This window comes from Eptatretus burgeri, chromosome 20, assembly GCF_056783735.1.
Source record: "Eptatretus burgeri isolate ZD-2024b chromosome 20, Ebu_testis_v1, whole genome shotgun sequence".
In the NCBI taxonomy this organism is placed as follows: Eukaryota; Metazoa; Chordata; class Myxini; order Myxiniformes; family Myxinidae; genus Eptatretus; species Eptatretus burgeri.
In genome coordinates this window covers 787,887-807,175 of record NC_140980.1, presented here as the reverse complement: position 1 = coordinate 807,175, position 19,289 = coordinate 787,887, and the positions used below count along the sequence as shown (strand labels likewise).

General features: G+C 48.2%; 2 protein-coding genes across 10 annotated transcripts in view; one reads left to right on the top strand and one right to left on the bottom strand.

Moving 5' to 3' along the window:
• LOC147008247 (neural cell adhesion molecule 1-like) overlaps positions 1–16,511 on the top strand; it is a 41,011-nt gene extending 24,500 nt beyond the window's left edge. For 4 of the 6 annotated variants that reach the window (XM_085865310.1, XM_085865309.1, XM_085865313.1 and 1 more), the window contains 7 exons: positions 1,488–1,647; positions 4,031–4,218; positions 4,407–4,503; positions 5,609–5,791; positions 7,867–7,986; positions 12,516–12,667; positions 14,486–16,511. In XM_085865310.1, coding sequence (XP_085721436.1) covers positions 1,488–1,647; positions 4,031–4,218; positions 4,407–4,503; positions 5,609–5,791; positions 7,867–7,986; positions 12,516–12,667; positions 14,486–14,749 — 1,164 coding nt within the window. In that variant the 3' untranslated portion in view covers positions 14,750–16,511. Of the gene's footprint in view, positions 1–1,487; positions 1,648–4,030; positions 4,219–4,406; positions 4,504–5,559; positions 5,792–7,866; positions 7,987–12,515; positions 12,668–14,485 lie in introns of those variants that run through there. The other 2 variants (XM_085865312.1, XR_015053569.1) reach the window with 2 other exon arrangements.
• The window catches only part of LOC147008246 (uncharacterized), a 43,361-nt gene that overhangs the window by 6,385 nt on the left and 17,687 nt on the right, over positions 1–19,289 (bottom strand). Inside the window, exons 3-5 of one of the 4 annotated variants that reach the window (XR_015053570.1) lie at positions 3,471–3,688; positions 2,700–2,888; positions 1,543–2,030 (exon numbers count right to left, since the gene is read on the bottom strand). The gene's annotated coding sequence lies outside the window, so the exon portion shown is untranslated. Of the gene's footprint in view, positions 1–1,542; positions 2,031–2,699; positions 2,889–3,470; positions 3,689–4,487; positions 4,848–19,289 lie in introns of those variants that run through there. The other 3 variants (XR_015053571.1, XR_015053572.1, XR_015053573.1) reach the window with 3 other exon arrangements.

Here is a 19,289-nt window from a genome sequence, read left to right as displayed (position 1 = left end):
AAATAATGCCCCGCTATTCGCGGATTCGCTCTTTGCGGAATTTTCCAGGAACCTATCCCCCCCTTTTTCCATTGAAATAATGCCCCGTTATTCGCGGATTCACTCTTTGCGGAATTTTCCAGGAACCTATCCCCCCTTTTTCCATTAAAATAATGCCCCGTTATTCGCGGATTCGCTCTTTGCGGAATTTTCCAGGAACCTATCCCCCCTTTTCCATTGAAATAATGCCCCGTTATTCGTGGATTCACTCTTTGCGGAATTTTCCAGGAACCTATCCCCCCTTTTTCCATTAAAATAATGCCCCGTTATTCGCGGATTCACTCTTTGCGGAATTTTCCAGGAACCTATCCCCCCTTTTTCCATTAAAATAATGCCCCGTTATTCGCGGATTCACTCTTTGTGGAATTTTCCAGGAACCTATCCCCCCTTTTCCATTGAAATAATGCCCCGTTATTCGTGGATTCTCTCTTTGCGGAATTTTCCAGGAACCTATCCCCCCCTTTTTCCATTGAAATAATGCCCCGTTATTCGTGGATTCACTCTTTGCGGAATTTTCCAGGAACCTATCTCCCCTTTTCCCATTAAAATAATGCCCCGTTATTTGCAGATTCACTCTTTGTGGAATTTTCCAGGAACCTATCCCCCCTTTTCCATTGAAATAATGCCCCGTTATTCGTGGATTCTCTCTTTGCGGAATTTTCCAGGAACCTATCCCCCCCTTTTTTCCATTGAAATAATGCCCCGTTATTCGCAGATTCACTCTTTGCGGAATTTTCCAGGAACCTATCCCCACTTTTTACATTAAAATAATGCCCCGTTATTTGCGGATTCGCTCTTTGCGGAATTTTCCAGGAACCCTTCCCCCCTTTTCCATTGAAATAATGGCCCATTATTCGCTGATTCACTCTTTGCGGAATTTTTCCAGGAACCTATCCCCCCTTTTTCCATTAAAATAATTCCCCATTATTCGCAGATTCACTATTTGTGGAATTTTCCAGGAACGTATCCCTCCTTATTCCATTGAAATAATGCCCCGTTATTCGCGCATTCACTCTTTGCGGAATTTTCCAGGAACCTATCCCACCCTTTTCCATTGAAATAATTCCCCGTTATTCGCTATTTGTGGAATTTTCCAGGAACGTATCCCCCATGAATACCGGTGCCCGACAGTAGTCATTTTAATTTCCAGATTGGGTCACATGATCATTGCGTGAGGGAGGAATAATGGTGGCACGATAGATCGCAGGTCAGAATGGTGAATGATGTAAGATTGTCGTCGTGTTCCACTTGCCTCAAGCTCTGGAGAGAACTGTAGGATTGAATGGTGGTTCCATCCCACCGTTCCCTTCACTTATTGTTTAATATTTTGTTTACTAAATGCTAATACAAACATTCTTCTCATCGAGCAACTGATTTTTTTCTGTCATTGGATTACAGCTTGTCTTATTGTGCTGTTATTTTCACCCCAACCCCGGTGTGAAACCCAGACCCAGACCTCTTCAAATAAAGGCGAAGGTTTTCTTTTCAGCGCAGTCACTTCCACTCTGACCCTGACAAATTTGCAATACACAAACGATGGAATCTACGAGTGTGTCGCTTCCAACAATGCAGGGACAGCAGTGGGAGCCACGCTCCTAAATGTGGCGTGTAAGTCTCTGTTTCTCAAAGTTTCTTTATTTAATTTATTGTACAATTTGTGATGTCCACCAAGAAATCTGCACAACACTTTTCACCACCGAAGACCTCTCCAGCTAGTGATGAGTTTCATCCTCCCTGGGAGGAAATCGTAAGTTCATGTTGAGTCTTGTTTGGTCAGGCCTTCTCCCTGGCTGTTGGAGGACACTGTTTAAAATTTCCATGAGGAAGAAGAACATTTCCTTGAGGACATTGCTGCTGATTGATGAGAACATTGGGATCAAGATTGTTGTGTATCAAAGTTGGGCAATCGAGTTGAAGAACACAGGGAACTCAAACATCGAGACGACAAGATGGTTCTGCCAAGGATTTGAAATGGACAATAACCGCACAATCTGAAAGGAACAATGAACACCCAATGTGAGAAATGTTGGAAAGATGTCGCTTTCTTCCAATCAAAAATTGACATCAGATGTTAAAGGTAAAAGTGTCGTTCACAAAAGCAAAATCCAAGATGACTGCGCCAATGAAGATCAATGTGGCTCTGACCCCCCCCCCCCCACACCCCCAACACCTCTGCGATACTCTGGGAAGCCACGAATTTCATGTCCGGCTCCCAAGGAAACAACAAATGGTGGATGATGTGTAACTCAATTTCATAACTTAGGTACATAGGAATGGATTCACAATCTGTGTACATGATGAGCACACCTCGAGCTTTTTGTCTACAAAGCCGGGGCTCGTGAAAGAGCTATGAAGGGGGAGGGGGGGACATCAACAACGGGGTATAAATACACAACAGGGGGACACTTGGAGGAAGAATGGGCATGGTGAAGAATGAGATCAAGGGGGGGGAGGAGGACGTGTGGGGTGAACAAGCTGGATACAAGCTCAAGCACAGGAAGAAGAGGAAGGAACGCTGGATGTGATTTAACAGAAATGGAACGATGAACTAAAAGGAGGGTGAGGGAGAGGGGAAACACAATCAATCAGCTGGAAATTAAGGGTGGGCTTGTGGAGGGTTAATTAGGGTAGCAAAGATGACGAGTATGAATGGGGGTCACCTGAGATGGTGGTGAATAGCTGTCGTGAATCTCTGGAGGGGAGAATGAGATTGAAGAGATTGAGGAAGTTGGTTCCACAGGTCATAAAAAAAAGTAACGAATGAGTGGAGGAGAGTGGTGAACCTGGATTTTGGAAGTTTCTCAAGAAGGGGGTGACTGCCAGACCAACCACGTGCACCCTGCAGAAACCTGGTAGGGAAGAGAGGGATGGGGACACAGAAAAGGTAGAGGGTGAAAGACCAGAAAGGATTTTTTCCGGAATTATCAACCTTAGGTAATTTCAAACAGAGAGAGAGAGGGAGAGAGAGGGAGGGAGAGAGAGAGAGGGAGAGAGAGAGAGAGAGAGAGAGAGAGAGAGAGAGAGAGAGAGAGAGAGAGAGAGAGAGAGAGAGAGAGAGAGAGAGAGAGAGAGAGAGAGAGAGAGAGAGAGAGAGAGAGAGAGAGAGAGAGAGAGAGAGAGAGAGAGAGAGGGAGGGAGAGAGAGAGAGAGAGAGAGAGAGAGAGAGAGAGAGAGAGAGAGAGAGACAGAGAGAGAGAGAGAGAGAGAGAGAGAGGTGCAGGAGAGAGAGGGGGAGGAGAGAAAGATGCAGGAGAGAGAGAGAGGGAGTGAGAGAGAGAGAGAGAGAGAGAGAGAGAGAGAGAGAGAGAGAGAGAGAGAGAGAGAGAGAGAGAGAGAGAGAGGAGTGGGAGAGAGAGGGAGAGAGAGAGAGTTGTCTCCACTGTAACCAAATGATAACTGCCGCTTGCGTGCATGAATACAGCCTTCATCACCTCCGGGACCACCCTCATGCACGTCGGGTTCCTCTCATTGGCCACCCATTCATGTGGATGTGTGGCGCCATCTTTCGGTGTTCCCTCGCAAAAGTGTTCCACCCCTGGCCAGAGCTCCACGGCTCACTTCGCCGCCGTGGCCCGCTGTCCTTTGGCCAAATGGCCTGTGTTGTTTCCATTAAAGTGTTGGGTGCTACAGGTTTTCGACCTCGCCTCACCTGTTGAGGTCAGACAGTATAACCTTACTCCACACTATTCTCTGATTACAATCACCACTTTGTCAGTGCACATCTAGTATTACATATGATGTGCCGCTGACAGGTCCCCAATACAGAGGCAAATCTAACCTACTCAACCACACAGTCCAGACAATTCTTTCCACATTGTCGCTATGGAAACCCCCGCCTTCCCACCATTTCCACATAACAATATGAAGTCACACCAGAAGTTTAGAGAAGAAAATACAGAATAATTGGAGAAAGAATACCAGCGCAGTGCATGCTTATTATGTAAGATCCATTGTATTCACTGTCACATTTCCATTGTCCTTGTTCACGCAGTTTCTCCAAGGTTTGACGATGTCCCCGTCACGTTCTACACCTGGATGGGCAAAGCGGTAAACCTGACGTGCAGCTTCTCTGCCAACCATTTTCCGATCTTGCTTTGGTATCGAAATGTCGATAAAATTCCCTTCGATCGACACACTCGTCACAAAATCTCCACCTTCGAATACTACAGTATACTTCAGGTGAGGATGTCGCGGGACATTTGTGGTCACATTGTCCCTCTACTATGACGAACACATTGGCTGTTTTCATCACAGGTGTATATTTCCATGAGTGCATCAACATGTCGGTGGTGAATATTACGATGTGAGAGCAGATTGGGCAAGTTTGTGACTTTTTTTTGTCCCTTGTGGTCTTCTTGACTTCCCAGATCACCCCTGAGAGCGATGAAGACTTCGGCAGATACAGATGTGAAGCCAGCAACTTGGAGGGCGAGAAGAGCGTGTTTTATGAGCTTATTCTTGCCGGTACGATGATAAATTATGGATTTATTACCTTCGCCACACAAGTTGGACGGAGGTTATGTTTTCACCCTTGTCTGGCTGTCTGTCTGTCTGTCTGTGAACAGGATATCTCAAAAAGTTGTGGACAGATTGCAGAAAACATGTTTAAACGAAACATCCTTGATGTACCAGTAAATGATATCCCACAGCCCCACACCCTCCCAGCCTGGTCTTGGCTTAGTGGTGATGGTGGCTGGCTTGTGATCTTAGGGTCTTGAGTTCGAGCCCCGTTGGCTGCTGAATCAACACCAGGTGGGGTTGACTCAGCTTGTCATCCTTCTGAGGTCGGCAAAATGAGTACCAGCGTCCTGGTATAAAGGGTACAGCATCAGTGGCATAGTCAAGAGCAACCTGGCAGCCAAGCTGCATGATGCAAGAAGCAGGAGAAGAAGAAGAAGAAGAAGCCCGACCCACTGATTTTATCAAATTAATAAACTTCCACGAAATCAAATTTCAAACTTGACGATTTGCTGCAGTTTTTAACCCTTTACACTTCACAAGCAATGCATCTCCCTTAAACTGTTACAAAACTCGTCTTCATGACAGTAAGTCCGAAATTTACCGGTGAACTCACAGCTTCACTTTCCAAGGACCAGTCCCAGTGAGGACACAGGTGCACGACAAGCCGGTGTGACGCACCACCTGATGGCCATCTTTGAATTACCTGCTTTTCAGTGACTGGAAACACCTCGTCCCTCTCTCTCTCTCTCTCTGGGAGCAGCCTCGAGAGGAGGTGGTGGATATTGCGGAAGGTTGAGCAAATATATTTTGTGCCATGTGCACAAACGAAACTCGTGTCTCTCTCCCTCGCAGGAGGGTTGGGGTTGTTTTTTTGTGTCAGTGACCTGACGCTGGGTGCCCCCAGCACGTACCCCACATCCGGTTGAGATTGGCCGAGCCGTTCTCGGACTTTCACACGTACACACAGATAAATTGCCTTTTACAATATTATATATATGTTTGGATCACACCTGATGAACATTTATTATTTAATAAACATTTGTACAATTTCTTCTTTAGACTCTGAAGTGATAAATGCGAAGACTGTCTCGATGTCCAATCGCTCCAGTCCCCCCCTCAGCGCCTTCCATTTCCAACATCCGCCCGCGTGCCACGTCGGTCGACGTCCGCCTGGGTCAACCGGAGACGACCGGTGGAGTTCCTGTGTCGGAGTTTGTAATTCGTGTTCGACCCGCGGGTGACTGTGAGAACAATCCCGAGTGGAAGACGTTCACCACCGACAGTGAACAAGGTTTGAACGCACTCTTCCGTTCACCGACCGCGACCCACTTGTTCCGCACGTGCTCGAGGGGGTGTAAAATGGGGGGACACGTGAGAATGAGTCATTCCATGGTACGTGGTGGAATGTACATCGACACATTCTTTGGGTCCGCGCTCAGAGCGCGACAATGGCGGGTCTTGCCGGCGATTCGCCTCGGTCACGTGCTCTGAAAGGACGATTCGTGCCACGTGAACTCGCTGGAAGTGGAGATTATTTCGTTCCGTTGTCTTTCCCAGGAAGACCATTTCACAGATCTCCTCTCTTTGTGAAACACCCCCCATCTTGCTTCCGTCCTCACTCTCCTCTTTGTCCCTCTCGAGCAGTGCCGCCTGTGTCTGTCATTGTCCATCCTGGTAAAAAATAATAATAATAATAATAATAATTTCCTTCCATCCATATTGGCTCTGCCCTTCATTATCTCAAAACATCACCAGATACCCTCACAGTCACCTCCTTTACAATGTATAAAGTCTGGCGTCCTTCAGCCGCTCCTCATCGCTGACTTGAGCTGGCAGCTCCACACTGAACCCCCTCGATAATGGCAGCTACGTCCTTCCTCAGACGTAGCGACCACACCTGTACACCGTATTCAAGGTGAGACCTCACAACGTTCTTGTGCAGTGTTAACACTACCCCGTTCGACCGATAAAACGAACATCCTGCCAATACATCCCAGAATCCCATGAGCTTTTCCTCCAGCTTCCTCGCACCGCACTTCCTGCTCAAATTCGTTTCCGGGTCCTTCGGTGTCACGTGCTCCAAGAAGACCCCTTGCTTTCCCCTGGTCTCTATTTCTCCCAGAACATGTGAGTTTCCTGACGTTGAACTGTTCCGGTCATTTCTTTGCCCGAGCAATGAGAGTGTCGAGGCCTTCCCGAGCGTCCTGAACGTTCCGTTCTTCCGTTTAATCGGCATCACATCCAAGCTTTTCGTCGTCCGCGAGTTATTAAAGTGTGAAAGAAGAATATTTCACACCTGGACATTGACAAACTCACCGGAAGCATGAAAACAATGCGAGGTGCTCTCTGCAAAGCAAAGGCCTCACAAGCACAATACGAGTGCGTGATGTCCAAGTTGGGTGCTTTCATTGTTCTCTGATAAGGAATCATTCCCTCTCTAGTTGTACTTCATTGTTTTTACCTCCGCCGCCCAAGGTGGACGGACGTGATGTTTCCAGGCCCCTTGTCTGTCTGTTTTCGGAGGATCTCTCCAAAAAGTTGTGGACGGGTTCGGACGAAGCTTGGTGGACAGGTTGGGCGTGTGCCAAGGACGAATTGATTCGATTTTGCTGGAGATCCGGATCCGGATTCGAGAAATTTATTGGAGTAATTCTTCACCAAACGATATGCGGCATGATAATTCATAACGTTGTGGACGAGCGATGACAAAACTTGCTGGATGAGTTGGTTCGGTGATGCGAACAAGCCGATTCGATTTTGCTTCAGGTCCGAATCAAGATCCGGCCGATCAGTGGGACACAAAACGTGAACTTTTCAGCCTGGCGGAGGTACGCACTCCACCGAGTGCCGTTCTGCTTTTTGCCGCTCGTGTATTTCTGGAATTAGTTCCGACCAGACGATATACTCGTCAACGATGGGCGATGGGACAACAACATCAATCCCGTAACCAATCATGTAAGAAGTCCTCTGAGGAGTGTGGTTGAAAGTTAATAAAAATGGCGGAGGCAGAACTGTAAGACTGCTAATTTTGCTAATGAGGTTTGGTGACGATGTGCGAAGCAATGAGAAAGAAGATAACAAACGACAATAGAGACAGACAGACCGACTCCCATGGGCTCTCCTCTTTTCTCTCCTCTTTTCTCTCCTCCTCTTTTCCTGTCCATCCATTCCCTCCTTATTTGGCCCACTGTCAGTTCTCACTTGCTCTTCCATGAGCCTTTGCTCTTGTCAAGAAAAAAAGAAAGAAAATATACAAAAATTGCACGTTGCATACCCATCACATCCCACTGATAATCTTGCATAGAGTCATGAATTGTTCATCGTTTGCCTCACGAGGCCTTAACTCCGACATGTCTTCCTCCCCAGAGCTTGTGCACCTGACTGGGTTGGAACCAGAGAAACGATACGACGTGCAAGTCGCCGCTCGCAATGGTGCCGGCCTCGGAGAGTTCAACACGAGCTTACAATTTGAAACGACGCCTCTCTGTAAGCCTGGGTCTTCAGCCGTTGCTAACTACTACTATAAACCCAGTTAATCATTCGGTCAGGCGAGGAAGCATGACAGTCTCGTTTTGTTTCATCAATGGTACTCTCCTTACAAAATCCACAGGTTATCTTATCTTGTTTGTGTGTTTTGTTTGATTCAGTACCCATCACAAGATTCACCGACTTCCTGACTTTGTTGGTCTTATCGCATCGCAACTCACAACGCCTCAGAATAAAGTCGACCGTCATCGATGTCGCAACATGTTGATGGGTGGACTTCCTGCACCCATCTCCTTCCATTTAAGGAATGCTCGTGGTAGAAATTTCCTTGCGGGACGAACTGCGGCCTCATCTTCTGGACGGAATTCACCTCGTGCTGATGATAGGCAGGGAGCCAGAAACGTGTCCGTGGATTGATTCCTTTCCCCTTTCCCCTTTCAGACGAGATACACTTCTAGTCTTGGGGGATTTCAATGCATCGACTGGAACTGATAGGGATGGTTATGAGGTGTGTGTTGGTCCCCATGGGTCAGGAACTATGAACCAGAATAGCACTAAGTTCCTTGACTTTGCAAGAAGTCATGGACTTAGGGTGGCTGGTTCATGGTTTCAGCGCCCGCAAGCTCATCGCTGGACTTGGTATTCCAACGCTGGCGGTGTGGCAAAGGAGATTGACCATGTCCTCATTGACGGTCGTTGGAGGATGATCCAGAACTGCAGGGTCTTACCGGAGTGCTCAGTTCCTCAATACTGACCACAGGCTTGTTGTAGCAACTCTAAAGCTGCACCTTAAATCCTGGAGAATGGTACCATCCCAGCCTAGGCTGGATGTTGCCAAGCTCAGGGATGAGAGAGTAGCTGAGGAGTTTGCGAACAGGCTGAGTGGACACTTGGGGGGTCTGGGTGCTTTGGGGGGTCCTGAAGAGTTGTGGAGCACCTTCAAGACCACCGTCCTTGATGTTGCCGGTGGATGCCTTGGAGTTCACCGCAGGGCAAAGAAGAATTTTGTCTCTCAAGGGACACTGGATACCATTGACCAGAGTCGCAGGGCCAGGCTGAATGGCAGAGCTGAGCTGTTCAGGGAGCTGAGGCGTAAAACTGTACTGCGTGCACTGAGGGTGGACAAGGAGGCCCTATGTGCGAGGAATCTGTGAGGGGTAGAGCATTACCTGTGGACAGGTGATTCTCGTCCCGCTTACAGGGGAATTCGCGCATTACGTTCATCCAAGCCCATCCTCGGAGCACTGCAGTTCCGAGCAGAGAGTGGTAGGCTCTTGACAGAGGAGTCTGAGTTTTAGAAAGGCCCGCTGGGCCGGTTACTTTGAGCGGTTGTACCAGGCTGATCCCCCAGCTGTCGAGTTGGACGTCAAGGGTGTTACAATCCCTGTTGCTGACCCTCGAATCAACTGTGGTCCACCATCGCTTGTGGAAACACGGGCTGCGGTGAACCAGTTGAAACGGGGCAAAGCTCCAGGGATCTGTGGCATCCATGCTGAACTTCTCAAGGCTGGTGGAAATGCTGCACTCAAGGCCGTTGCATGCAGTTTTGTGCTCTGCCTGGAACACAGGCATCATCCCAACTGACTGGAAGAGGGGCCTTGTTGTCCCTCTCTGGAAAGGGAAGGGTGATCGCCAAGACTGCAACAACTACCGAGGGGTGACGCTGCTCTCAGTGCCGGGCAAGGTCTTTGCTCGGATAATTCTTGATAGGGTTCGCCACCATCTGCTTGAGCACCAGCGTCCAGAGCAGTCAGGCTTTACACCAAAGAGGTCAACGATTGACCGTATCCTTGCTCTTCGTGTCCTCACTGAACGCAGACGAGAGTTTCGGCAGGGGCTGCTTGCAGCCTTTGTTGATCTCTGTAAAGCGTTCGATTCAGTGAATCGGGATGTCCTCTGGAGGATTCTTGGTCTTCGTGGGGTGCCACCGAAACTGATCGATCTGATGTCTGAACTCTACTCTGGTACTGAGAGTGCTGTGAAGTGTGGTGGTACTGCCTCTGACTTATTTCCAGTTGTTACTGGAGTTCGTCAGGGATGTGTACTTGCCCCCACACTTTTCAGCACTTGTATGGACTGGATTTTTGGGAGGATGTCGGAGAGATCAAGTTGCGGTGCATCGTTTGGCAATGTCAAGATCTCGGACCTTGATTTTGCAGATGATGCAGTCATCTTTGCGGAGACTTTAGACATCCTCTTGGGGGCCCTCGAGGTGCTGAATGAGGAGTCGGAGCCGTTGGGATTACGGATTTCTTGGGTCAAAACAAAGATCCAGGCTTTCGGTGACATCTTGGATGCTGCTGTCCTGTCTGTGTCTGTTTGTGGTGAGGATGTTGAGGTCGTGGATAGATTCACTTACCTTGGCAGTGATATTCATGTCTCCGCAGGTTGTGAGCCGGAGGTCAATAGACGTCTGGGTTGGGCCTGGGGAGTCATGGATTCACTGGATCATGGGGTGTGGCGCTGCCGGTACCTGTGCGGGAGGACGAAAGTCCGAGTCTTCAGGTCCTTGGTACTTCCAGTCTTGCTCTATGGGTGCGAGACTTGGACTTTGACCAAGGATCTGAGACGGAGACTTAATTCCTTTGGTACCAGGTCTCTTCGGAGAATCCTTGGCTATCGCTGGTCGGATTTTGTGTCCAACGAGCGGTTGCTGAGAGAGACTCGGATGAGATTTGTTACCTGCATAGTCCGTGAGCGTCAGCTGCGGCTGTATGGACATGTGGCTCGTTTTCCTGACGCTGATCCTGCTCACCAGATTCTCTCAGCGAGGGAGTCTCATGAGTGGAGGAGGCCAGTGGGCCGACCACGTGCCTCATGGTTGCAGCAGGTTGACCATCATCTCAAGGAGATGGGGATGGGCCTGGCATCTGCCTGGGGGATGGCCAGACGGAGGCCCCTGGAGTACCGGCGGAAAGTGGACGCAGCGACGCGCTGTTCTGGCACATGCTCCCATACCTGACCTGACCTGACCCTTTCAGGAACGTTCTCCCATTCTCTTTAATCATGCTTTTTATGAGTGAGAATGAAATGGGTTATCAGGTGAGGAATGAAGAACTACTGACAACACGTTCACCTTTAGACGAGACCTTCTCACGGACATCACAATCACAACATACAATCACCCATCCAGATGTAAACGACCTTCCAGTCCTGCCAATAAGCATGTACCCCTCTTTCTGAGATGAAAAGGATAAAAACAGGGGTGACAACCATAAATCAGGAAGGAGGGAGAGAAAACCAGGTGTGCAGGATGTCCATGTGGCGTGGAACGAAATGGTGTTTGACCAATATTTTTTTATGTCTCCAAAGTAAAGACCCTTGGGAGAGCTGGAACACAGAAGGAATCAGGACACAAGAACAAAAGGACAAACAGAAACAGGAGGGAAACACCAACAGCAGGGCCGAGGAACAAAACAGATGGAGATGGACAAACAAGGGATGCAGGTAAGAATGAGGGGGAAGGGGAGGACACAGGGGATGGACAAGATGGATGCAGAAGCAAACTCTCAGGAAGGAGAAACTGGAAATGTGAAAGGATGTGGGCTTGGGAGTGGGGGTTAACGACGGGAGTAAAGATCATGGTTTTGGATTGGGGACGATCTGAGATGGTGGTGAACAGTTGTCTTGAAGACCTGGAGAGAAGAACGAGATTGTTAGGAAAGTAGGTAGAAGCCAGGAGGGTTTGTCAGACGGTCCTTTCGGAGAGAGATAGTGAGACTGCGAGATTTGTCAGGATTGAAGGAGATGTTACAAGTGTTTTGACCGGCTTGTGATTTTGTCAAGATCTGAAGAGAGGGGAGAGGCTGCAACCTGACTGTAGGGTGAGGGATGTCATGGCAGATGGTGGAGTCGTCAACAAATAGATAAAGAGGATTTTCCAAGAGTCAGAGAGATCGTTAATGAAGATCAGAAATAGGACTGGGCCCAGAACTCCTGCCTTGGGGTCGTCCAGCCTTGACAGGAAGAGGAGAGGAAAGGATTGAATTGAGAGCCGTTCGTTGGCTACGAGAGTGGAGGAAGTCAATCATCCATGTGTGGAGTTGCCCTTGGATACCATAGGCAGAGAGTTTGGAGAGTAAGGCAGGATGCCAGACTGAATCAAAAGCACGAGATATGTCCAGAGAGACGGCCCTGATCTGATGTCTGACATTGAGGGCCTCCATCCATTGTTGGGAGAGTAGAAGCAGCATGTCCGAGGTCGAGTGACCTGGTCCGAATCCGAATTTGGTCATCTGAGATGTTGGAGAAAAGGAAGGATTTCATATCAACTGTGATGATGGATATCTCAAAGTTGTGGACGGATTCGGACGAAGTTTGGAGGGCAGGTTGGGTGTGTGACAACGGCGAATTGATTCGATTTTGGATGAGGTCCGGATCTACATCCGGCCTATCAGTTTGATACAAAACGTAAACTGTTCAGCCTTCCGGAGGTATGCGCTCCACCAAGTGCCGTTCTCGTTTCATGCTGTTTCTTCATTTGACATGTTATCAGATTCTTTGTGATGCTCGTTGTTTTTGTGCAACAGCTACGGTGCCTTGGATACACATGTCCACCAGAACCAACAAATTGATGACAACTGATGGGACAACAGCCGGACTGCATTGCAGTTACATAACAACACCTGGAGACGAGGACAACCTGGAGATCGAGTGGATACGTGACAATGCATCAAAGCCGGTAACACAACATGTCACACGATTCCTTTCGGATAAATAAATTAAATCGACATGTAAATGCTGGACTTCACCCGCTCATATTTTTGGGATATCACTGGTACTTGATTTTGTTCATTCCCGTTTGTAACTTGAGTTTGTTGAATTTTTTTTCATGGAAGAACTGAACACTTAGTCCATGTGTTGTGGTCAGCTCGCACGAATTGGTGGACGTTAAAGACCCTACGTCTTTGTCGCAGACGAGACTCGTTATCGCCAACACCGAGAACAAATTCCCAATTCCTGCTCCAACCTACAGGGGGCACGACATCAGTCACACAGCAATGATGCTTCCAGTGGGATGAATTCAGAATTAAATCCTCGTATAATATTTATTCGATAACGAGTGTATTTGTGGAAAATTTCAACCTCGTGGGGTTGATTCAGATTGTGGTGGAGATATCCGAGCTGGTGTCTGTCCTTGGAGGCTTTGGAAGCAGGCCGCCAGCTCGGCTTCTTGTGTTCATGTCCTGTTCCTTTGACGGTGTCGTGTGCCATGTCGCTTTGTTTTGCTTTTGCTGCCCGATGCTCCGACCATCCTCGGAGTTGATTGTCCACTTTCTCTCTCTCTCTCTCTCTCTCTCTCTCTCTCTCTCTCTCTCTCTCTCTCTCTCTCTCTCTCTCTCTCTCTCTCTCTCTCTCCCTCTCAGCTCTCACCGCCATGAAGCTCTCACTTTTCTAACTCAGACTCACTGGGCTCAGCAGGATTCAACCCAGATGTCCGTTCTGTATTACTCCACGGGACTGGAACTGAACTATTTCCGTGTGCCCCTTGGCCTTTATTACCACGTGACTGTGTGTAACTGCACGCTCGTTGGCTCTGCAGCTTCTTGTAGCTTCCGGTGGTTTCCAAGGTTCTGAGCACCTCGAGCGGGTCCATGAGACTGCCAATGACTCGAACCTTACGCACTGTCTCAAGGCCCCGTTTCTCACCTTCCTTGGGAGGTGGGGGTTGAGGGTGATTGTCTGACTTGTGGAAACGGTAAATGATTTGTCAAGCAAACACAAAGACAGATTACGAAGGAGGTGATTTAAAGGATTAACACATTACGGAAGGGAGGGGTCACGTTTATCGGCTCTGAACACACTGTGACACACGTGTCCTAATTGTCCAACATTTTACATAGAAGCCACACACTTATGCTCCACATTTATTCATGACATAACTAGTCTATCTTACTCCCGGTTACCCCCTTGTGGCCGTTCCGGTAACAATATCCACAGCTGTTTCTTGTCATCTTTTTGCGTTTCAATGAAACGATTGTCTCCCTGTGACGAACATCCAAGATACCAAAACACATCCAATAACCCAGAATCACTGCTCACCGACACTCCCTGTGGAAGCAACTTCCACATCCTCTTCAATCCGGATCATCAAGACAGCTGTTCGTCACCATCTCAGATCGTCCCCAATCCAAAAGCATCATCTTTTCGGCCCCTGTAAAGCCACCTTCCATCCCCAAGCCAACCTCCTTCCAAATTTCCAGTTCTTCCTTCCTGAGAGTTTGCTTCTCTTCCCATATTGTCCACCCCTACCTCTCATTCCCATCCACATCCCTTACTTGGCCAGGTCTCCCTCTGTTTTGTCCCTCAACCCTGATATTGGTGTTTCCCCCCCTCTTTCTACTGTTCTTTTTGTTGTGTGACGTCCTGATCCGTTTCTCTTCCACGAGCCTCGACTTTAAATTCAAAACAAAACAAAACCTTCTGATGAGTTGTTTCACGTTGGTTTCTTGGTTGTCCGTTTCATGCATCCAACCCAAATCGTGCTTCTACTTTACAGATTTTGGCGTTTACTGAAGGAAATGTTTTCACCCCAGAGAGAGGTATGGAAGGCCGCGTTAACTTCATGGGTGACTATCGGAAGGGAGACGCATCGATCGAGCTGCACTCTCTCAAAGGGTCTGACAGTGGCAAGTACTTGTGCAAGGTGAAGAGGTTGGGGGTCGTCAACTTTATCGAAATGGACCTCATTGTATTTGGTAAGACTCATCTGTCAATGTTCGCTGATTGTGATGTCATAAATGTGCCGAGATCAAGTGATTAACTTGCTTGTCTTTGTTCCGTAACAATTCTGATCTGATTATGCATGATCTGTCCCATCACCACGGAGATTGTCCGGGTGCTCTGTTGGCAATTCTACCACCAGTAAACCCAGTAGAGACACTGACAGAAGAGTATGCCATTGTGTGCGAGGGCACCGGCACACAGTGGCCAATTTTTTCAAAAGGCACCATAGTTTATTGAACATCCGTCAGCAAATGATGGCAGGTGGGACACACCAGCTAAAAACAGTGCACCGTCAGGCCCCAAATCCGAAGACCGGACCTTCCCCGCAGTAAATGTGTTCGAGTAGCTCGAAATCTCGATGTAATTAAGTCGAGAAACGTGAGCTTAAGAATTGCCTTCTTTGAATGTGATCATACGGAGGGTGGTGCATTGTAATGATTGATTGGGGTTGAAGGCTAAGATATCGTACGTGCAGCCTTCTGTAATCCCTAGGTGAGGTGCCGAGGTGGGGCCTTGGAAACCTCCAGGGAAGAGAGAAGGGCCGAGTTTCGTCACCTCCGAGAAGGCTGGGTTTGGTGGGGTCGCCTCACAAGAGGGGCAAGGTGTTTAGTGCACTGGAGGAGGTAGTGGGAGATCTTAAGATTGCATCACCGAAGAAGTATTCTCTGCTTGTCTCCATGCGTCATCGTCCTACCTGCCTGCTCGTGTCCTGCCTTCTCCCTGTTCCTGCTGCTTGTTCGTGTCCTGCTTCATGACTGCTCACCATATTTGTCAGCACATCAACAGAGCTGAGGCCCCACCCGGTTCTCGTTACCCTTTCCCTTCTGTGAACGAGTCTGGTGTGAGGCACCTTAGATTTTATTCTCTTGTCTATAATTATTTATTGAATACCCATTCCCCCCTACCCCTTATTTCACAATCGTATCCCTCCGTCTGGCTCAGTATTCCTCTGATATTTGTTCAGGAACAAACACCGTTTTAAAGGAGCATTCCAGCATTCGCAGAGCCGCCATTATTCTAACGCAGTCCAAGAGAGCTAAAAGCTGTTCCGGCCATCCGTTCAGTGGCCGATGTTAATCAGCGCTGAACACGACGGTACAACATGAACAACACAAAGTAACGAAGAGATGAATATGAAATGTGCTCGTAAGGTTCTCTGAAAATCGACACTGAATGATCCCCATCACCCAAACACAATCTCGCAGTCAAATCCAGGCAAACGAAACCACGTTCCTCGTGCTTGCCTGAAGCCATCAAATTGGTTGTAATTAATCTGATGATGTGACCAATCCACCCAATGTTTTAGTTGAAACTTACCTGGTTGTGAATGGCTGAAGGAACGATTTTCATTTCCTGGGTAACGGGATAAATGGTTGCCTTAATCGCTTGGCTATGTCGGGCCGGTCACTCATCGAGGTGTGGTTTCTGTATTGGGCCATGGTCTTCCCTTCAAGGACGTGGCTTGACCTCTGACGCTCCCCATTGGAAGTATCGATATCTGTTCATGTGACAATAGCTTGCCCTGTGATTCGTTGTCATCCAAACAATGAGTACAAAACCAATAAAAGAAAACACGTGTGAGGAGTCACGGCACCCAGGAACAAATTTTCTAAATCTCTTCCCGTGTCGCCATTTCCCTCCCAACCAGTGACACCCGTTCCAAACTGCTCGCTGGAAGGAGGGCAACCCATGGAGGGCGAGGACGTGCAGATAAAATGTCTATCCGAGGTTGGAACTCGAGACATCTCGTACTCCTGGACCCGGCTGAAGCCCGAGAAAAGTCAACCGATGCAAAGCACACAAGGTACTGGAGTAGGGTGGGGGGAAGAGGGGGGGTGGATGTGATGAACAAGGATATGTCAGAGTTTGCTCTCATCTTGAGAAACATCTGGGCAGACAAGACAGTTTTTTTTGGATACATGATTGAGGAGATAGTTGGGATGAGTGGATAAGAATTTGTCCGTTGTCTGAAAGAGAGATAGAGAGAGAGAGAGAGAGAGAGAGAGAGAGAGAGAGAGAGAGAGAGAGAGAGAGAGAGAGAGAGAGAGAGAGAGAGAGAGAGAGAGAGAGAGAGAGAGAGAGAGAGAGAGAGAGAGAGAGAGAGAGAGAGAGAGAGAGAGAGAGAGAGAGAGAGAGAGAGAGAGAGAGAGAGAGAGGTAGATGGAGTTGTCACTGTTAGGAGGGGAGCATGCACCAGAGACAGACTTAACAAGACGCCATCAGGTTTTCGAGGAGGTCGACAAGTTTGGAAGTTCATTCTTACAACACACAGAGATGAACAAGAGGTAGGAGCAGAGGGGAGGTCGCAGCCAGAGGAACCTTTGGGGGTTGGGAGGTGTAAGATTAGTACAAGGAGAGTGAGAAATGGAGTTCTTGATGTAAAGTGCAACTCCACTGCCGGAGCGTGGTTCAGGCCTATCAAACTCGAGGTGACAGGTGACAGGAGTCAGGGACGTCCTGTGGGAGGAAGGATTCTGTTAAACAGATGATGTCTGGTTTATCGGCAGCGGCCTGGATTGAGAGATCTATAAGGTTGGAGAACCGGGGAGAGACACCAAGGAGTCGGGGGCGTCCTGTGGGAAGAAGGATTCTGTTAAACAGATAATGTCTGGTTTATCGGCATTGGCCTGGATTGAGAGATCTATGAGGTTGGAGAACTGGGTAGAGACACCAAGGAGTCCGGGACGTCCTGTAGGAGGAAGGATTCTGTTAAACAGATGATGTGTGGTTTATCGGCAGTGGCCTGGATTGAGAGATCGATTGGGTTGGAGAACCGGGGAGAGGCACCAAGGAGTCAGGGCCATCCTGTGGGAGGAAGGATTCTGTTAAACAGATGATGTGTGGTTTATCGGCAGCGGCCTGGATTGAGAGATCTATAAGGTTGGAGAACCGGGGAGAGAGTCCAAGGAGTCGGGGACATCCTGTGAGAGGAAGGATTCTGTTAAACAGATGATGTCTGGTTTATCGGCAGCAGCCTGGATTGAGAGATCTATCAGGTTGGAGAAACGGGGAGAGACACCAAGGAGTCGGGGACGTCTTGTTGGAGGAAGGATTCTGTTAAACAGATGATGTCTGGTTTATCGGCAATGGCCTGGATTGAGAGATCTATCAGGTTGGAGAACTGGCGAGAGACACCAAGGAGTCGGGGACGTCCTGTGGGAGAAAGGATTCTGTTAAATAGATGATGTCTGGTTTATCGGCAGTGGCCTGAATTGAGAGATCTGTCAGTTTGGAGAACCAGGGAGAGACACTAAGGAGTCGGGGACGTTCTGTGCGAGGAAGGATTCTGTTAAACAGATGATGTCTGGTTTATTAGCAGCAGCCTGGATTGAGAGATCTATCAGGTTGGAGTGGAAGTCGTGAATGTTTGAGGTCCACGTCGTTAGGGACAAGAGAGGAGGCGTTGGGAGAGTGCAAGACGGGAAGGCTTTGTAAAAAGGTGGGGGGGGGGGTAGTGAGAATGCTTGAGAGGTTGGGTGAGGAGAGATGCAGAAAGGAAGGACATGAAGCTTTGTATATTTTTCTCTTCGAGTTGATGTTTGATTTTAACCTGTGCACCCCTTGAACGAATCCACAGGGGTGCTGTCTCTGAAGAACCTGACGGTGGATGATGGGGGACTCTACGAGTGCGAAGCGTCCACCCACATAAGCAGAGCAGGTTGCACCTTTCACCTCTCGGTATCACCATGTATGGGATGTGATTGAGAAAAGGACACAGCAATAACAACTTGTGGGTATTTCGGGATGGGGTGGGGGGGGTGGTCCCCAAAACGGGGTGTTTCGGGGAAATGATAATAAGGAGATGGACAATGCTGTTTATTTCTTTGTTAAAATTTGCACGACCGAAAGAGCTTACTGTCACTTACGAAAGCAAACTTTAAGTTGCTCGAATTGTTGTAACGAGAGATGTAAATTACAAGTCACTTGACCAGAACGTCATGGACACATTGGATTCTTTTCCGCTTTTTATGCTTGTTCCCGAAGGATGTCAGAGCTTTTTATTCCACGTTTTGATGTGGAAACTCCATGTTGTACTTTACGATCGTGAACCTTATTATTGTGTGATTGAGTGTAGTTCAGCAAACTATTGAAATTGAGATAAAAAAGAAGAAGAAGAACCTTCAAAAAACAAGTTTGCTATTTCTTTCCAAGGGAGGCAAGGAAGGACCTTTTCGTGATGATGATGGAAAAGTTGATGTTTAATAAACAAAATCAAAACTCACAAAGACAAATAACTCGTCTGTTTGGATTGGTTTTCACCGAATCACGTGACAGGAGAAGTTTGTTGTTGTTTCACATTTACCTGTACGGGTCGCCACTCCACCACAGGATTCTCTAATGACTCAATCATCCCAGCAAGCTGGTACTCATTTTGCTGACCCCGGAAGGATGACAGCCTGAGTAAATCCCACCTGGAATCAATTCAACCGAAAGTCCTGTCATTCAAGCTTCTGGGTCTCACTATCGGGGAGAGACACCAAGGAGTTGGGGACGCCCTGTGGGAGGAAGGATTCTGTTAAACAAATGATGTCTACTTTATCGGCAGCGGCCTGCATTGAGAGATCTATCAGGTTGGA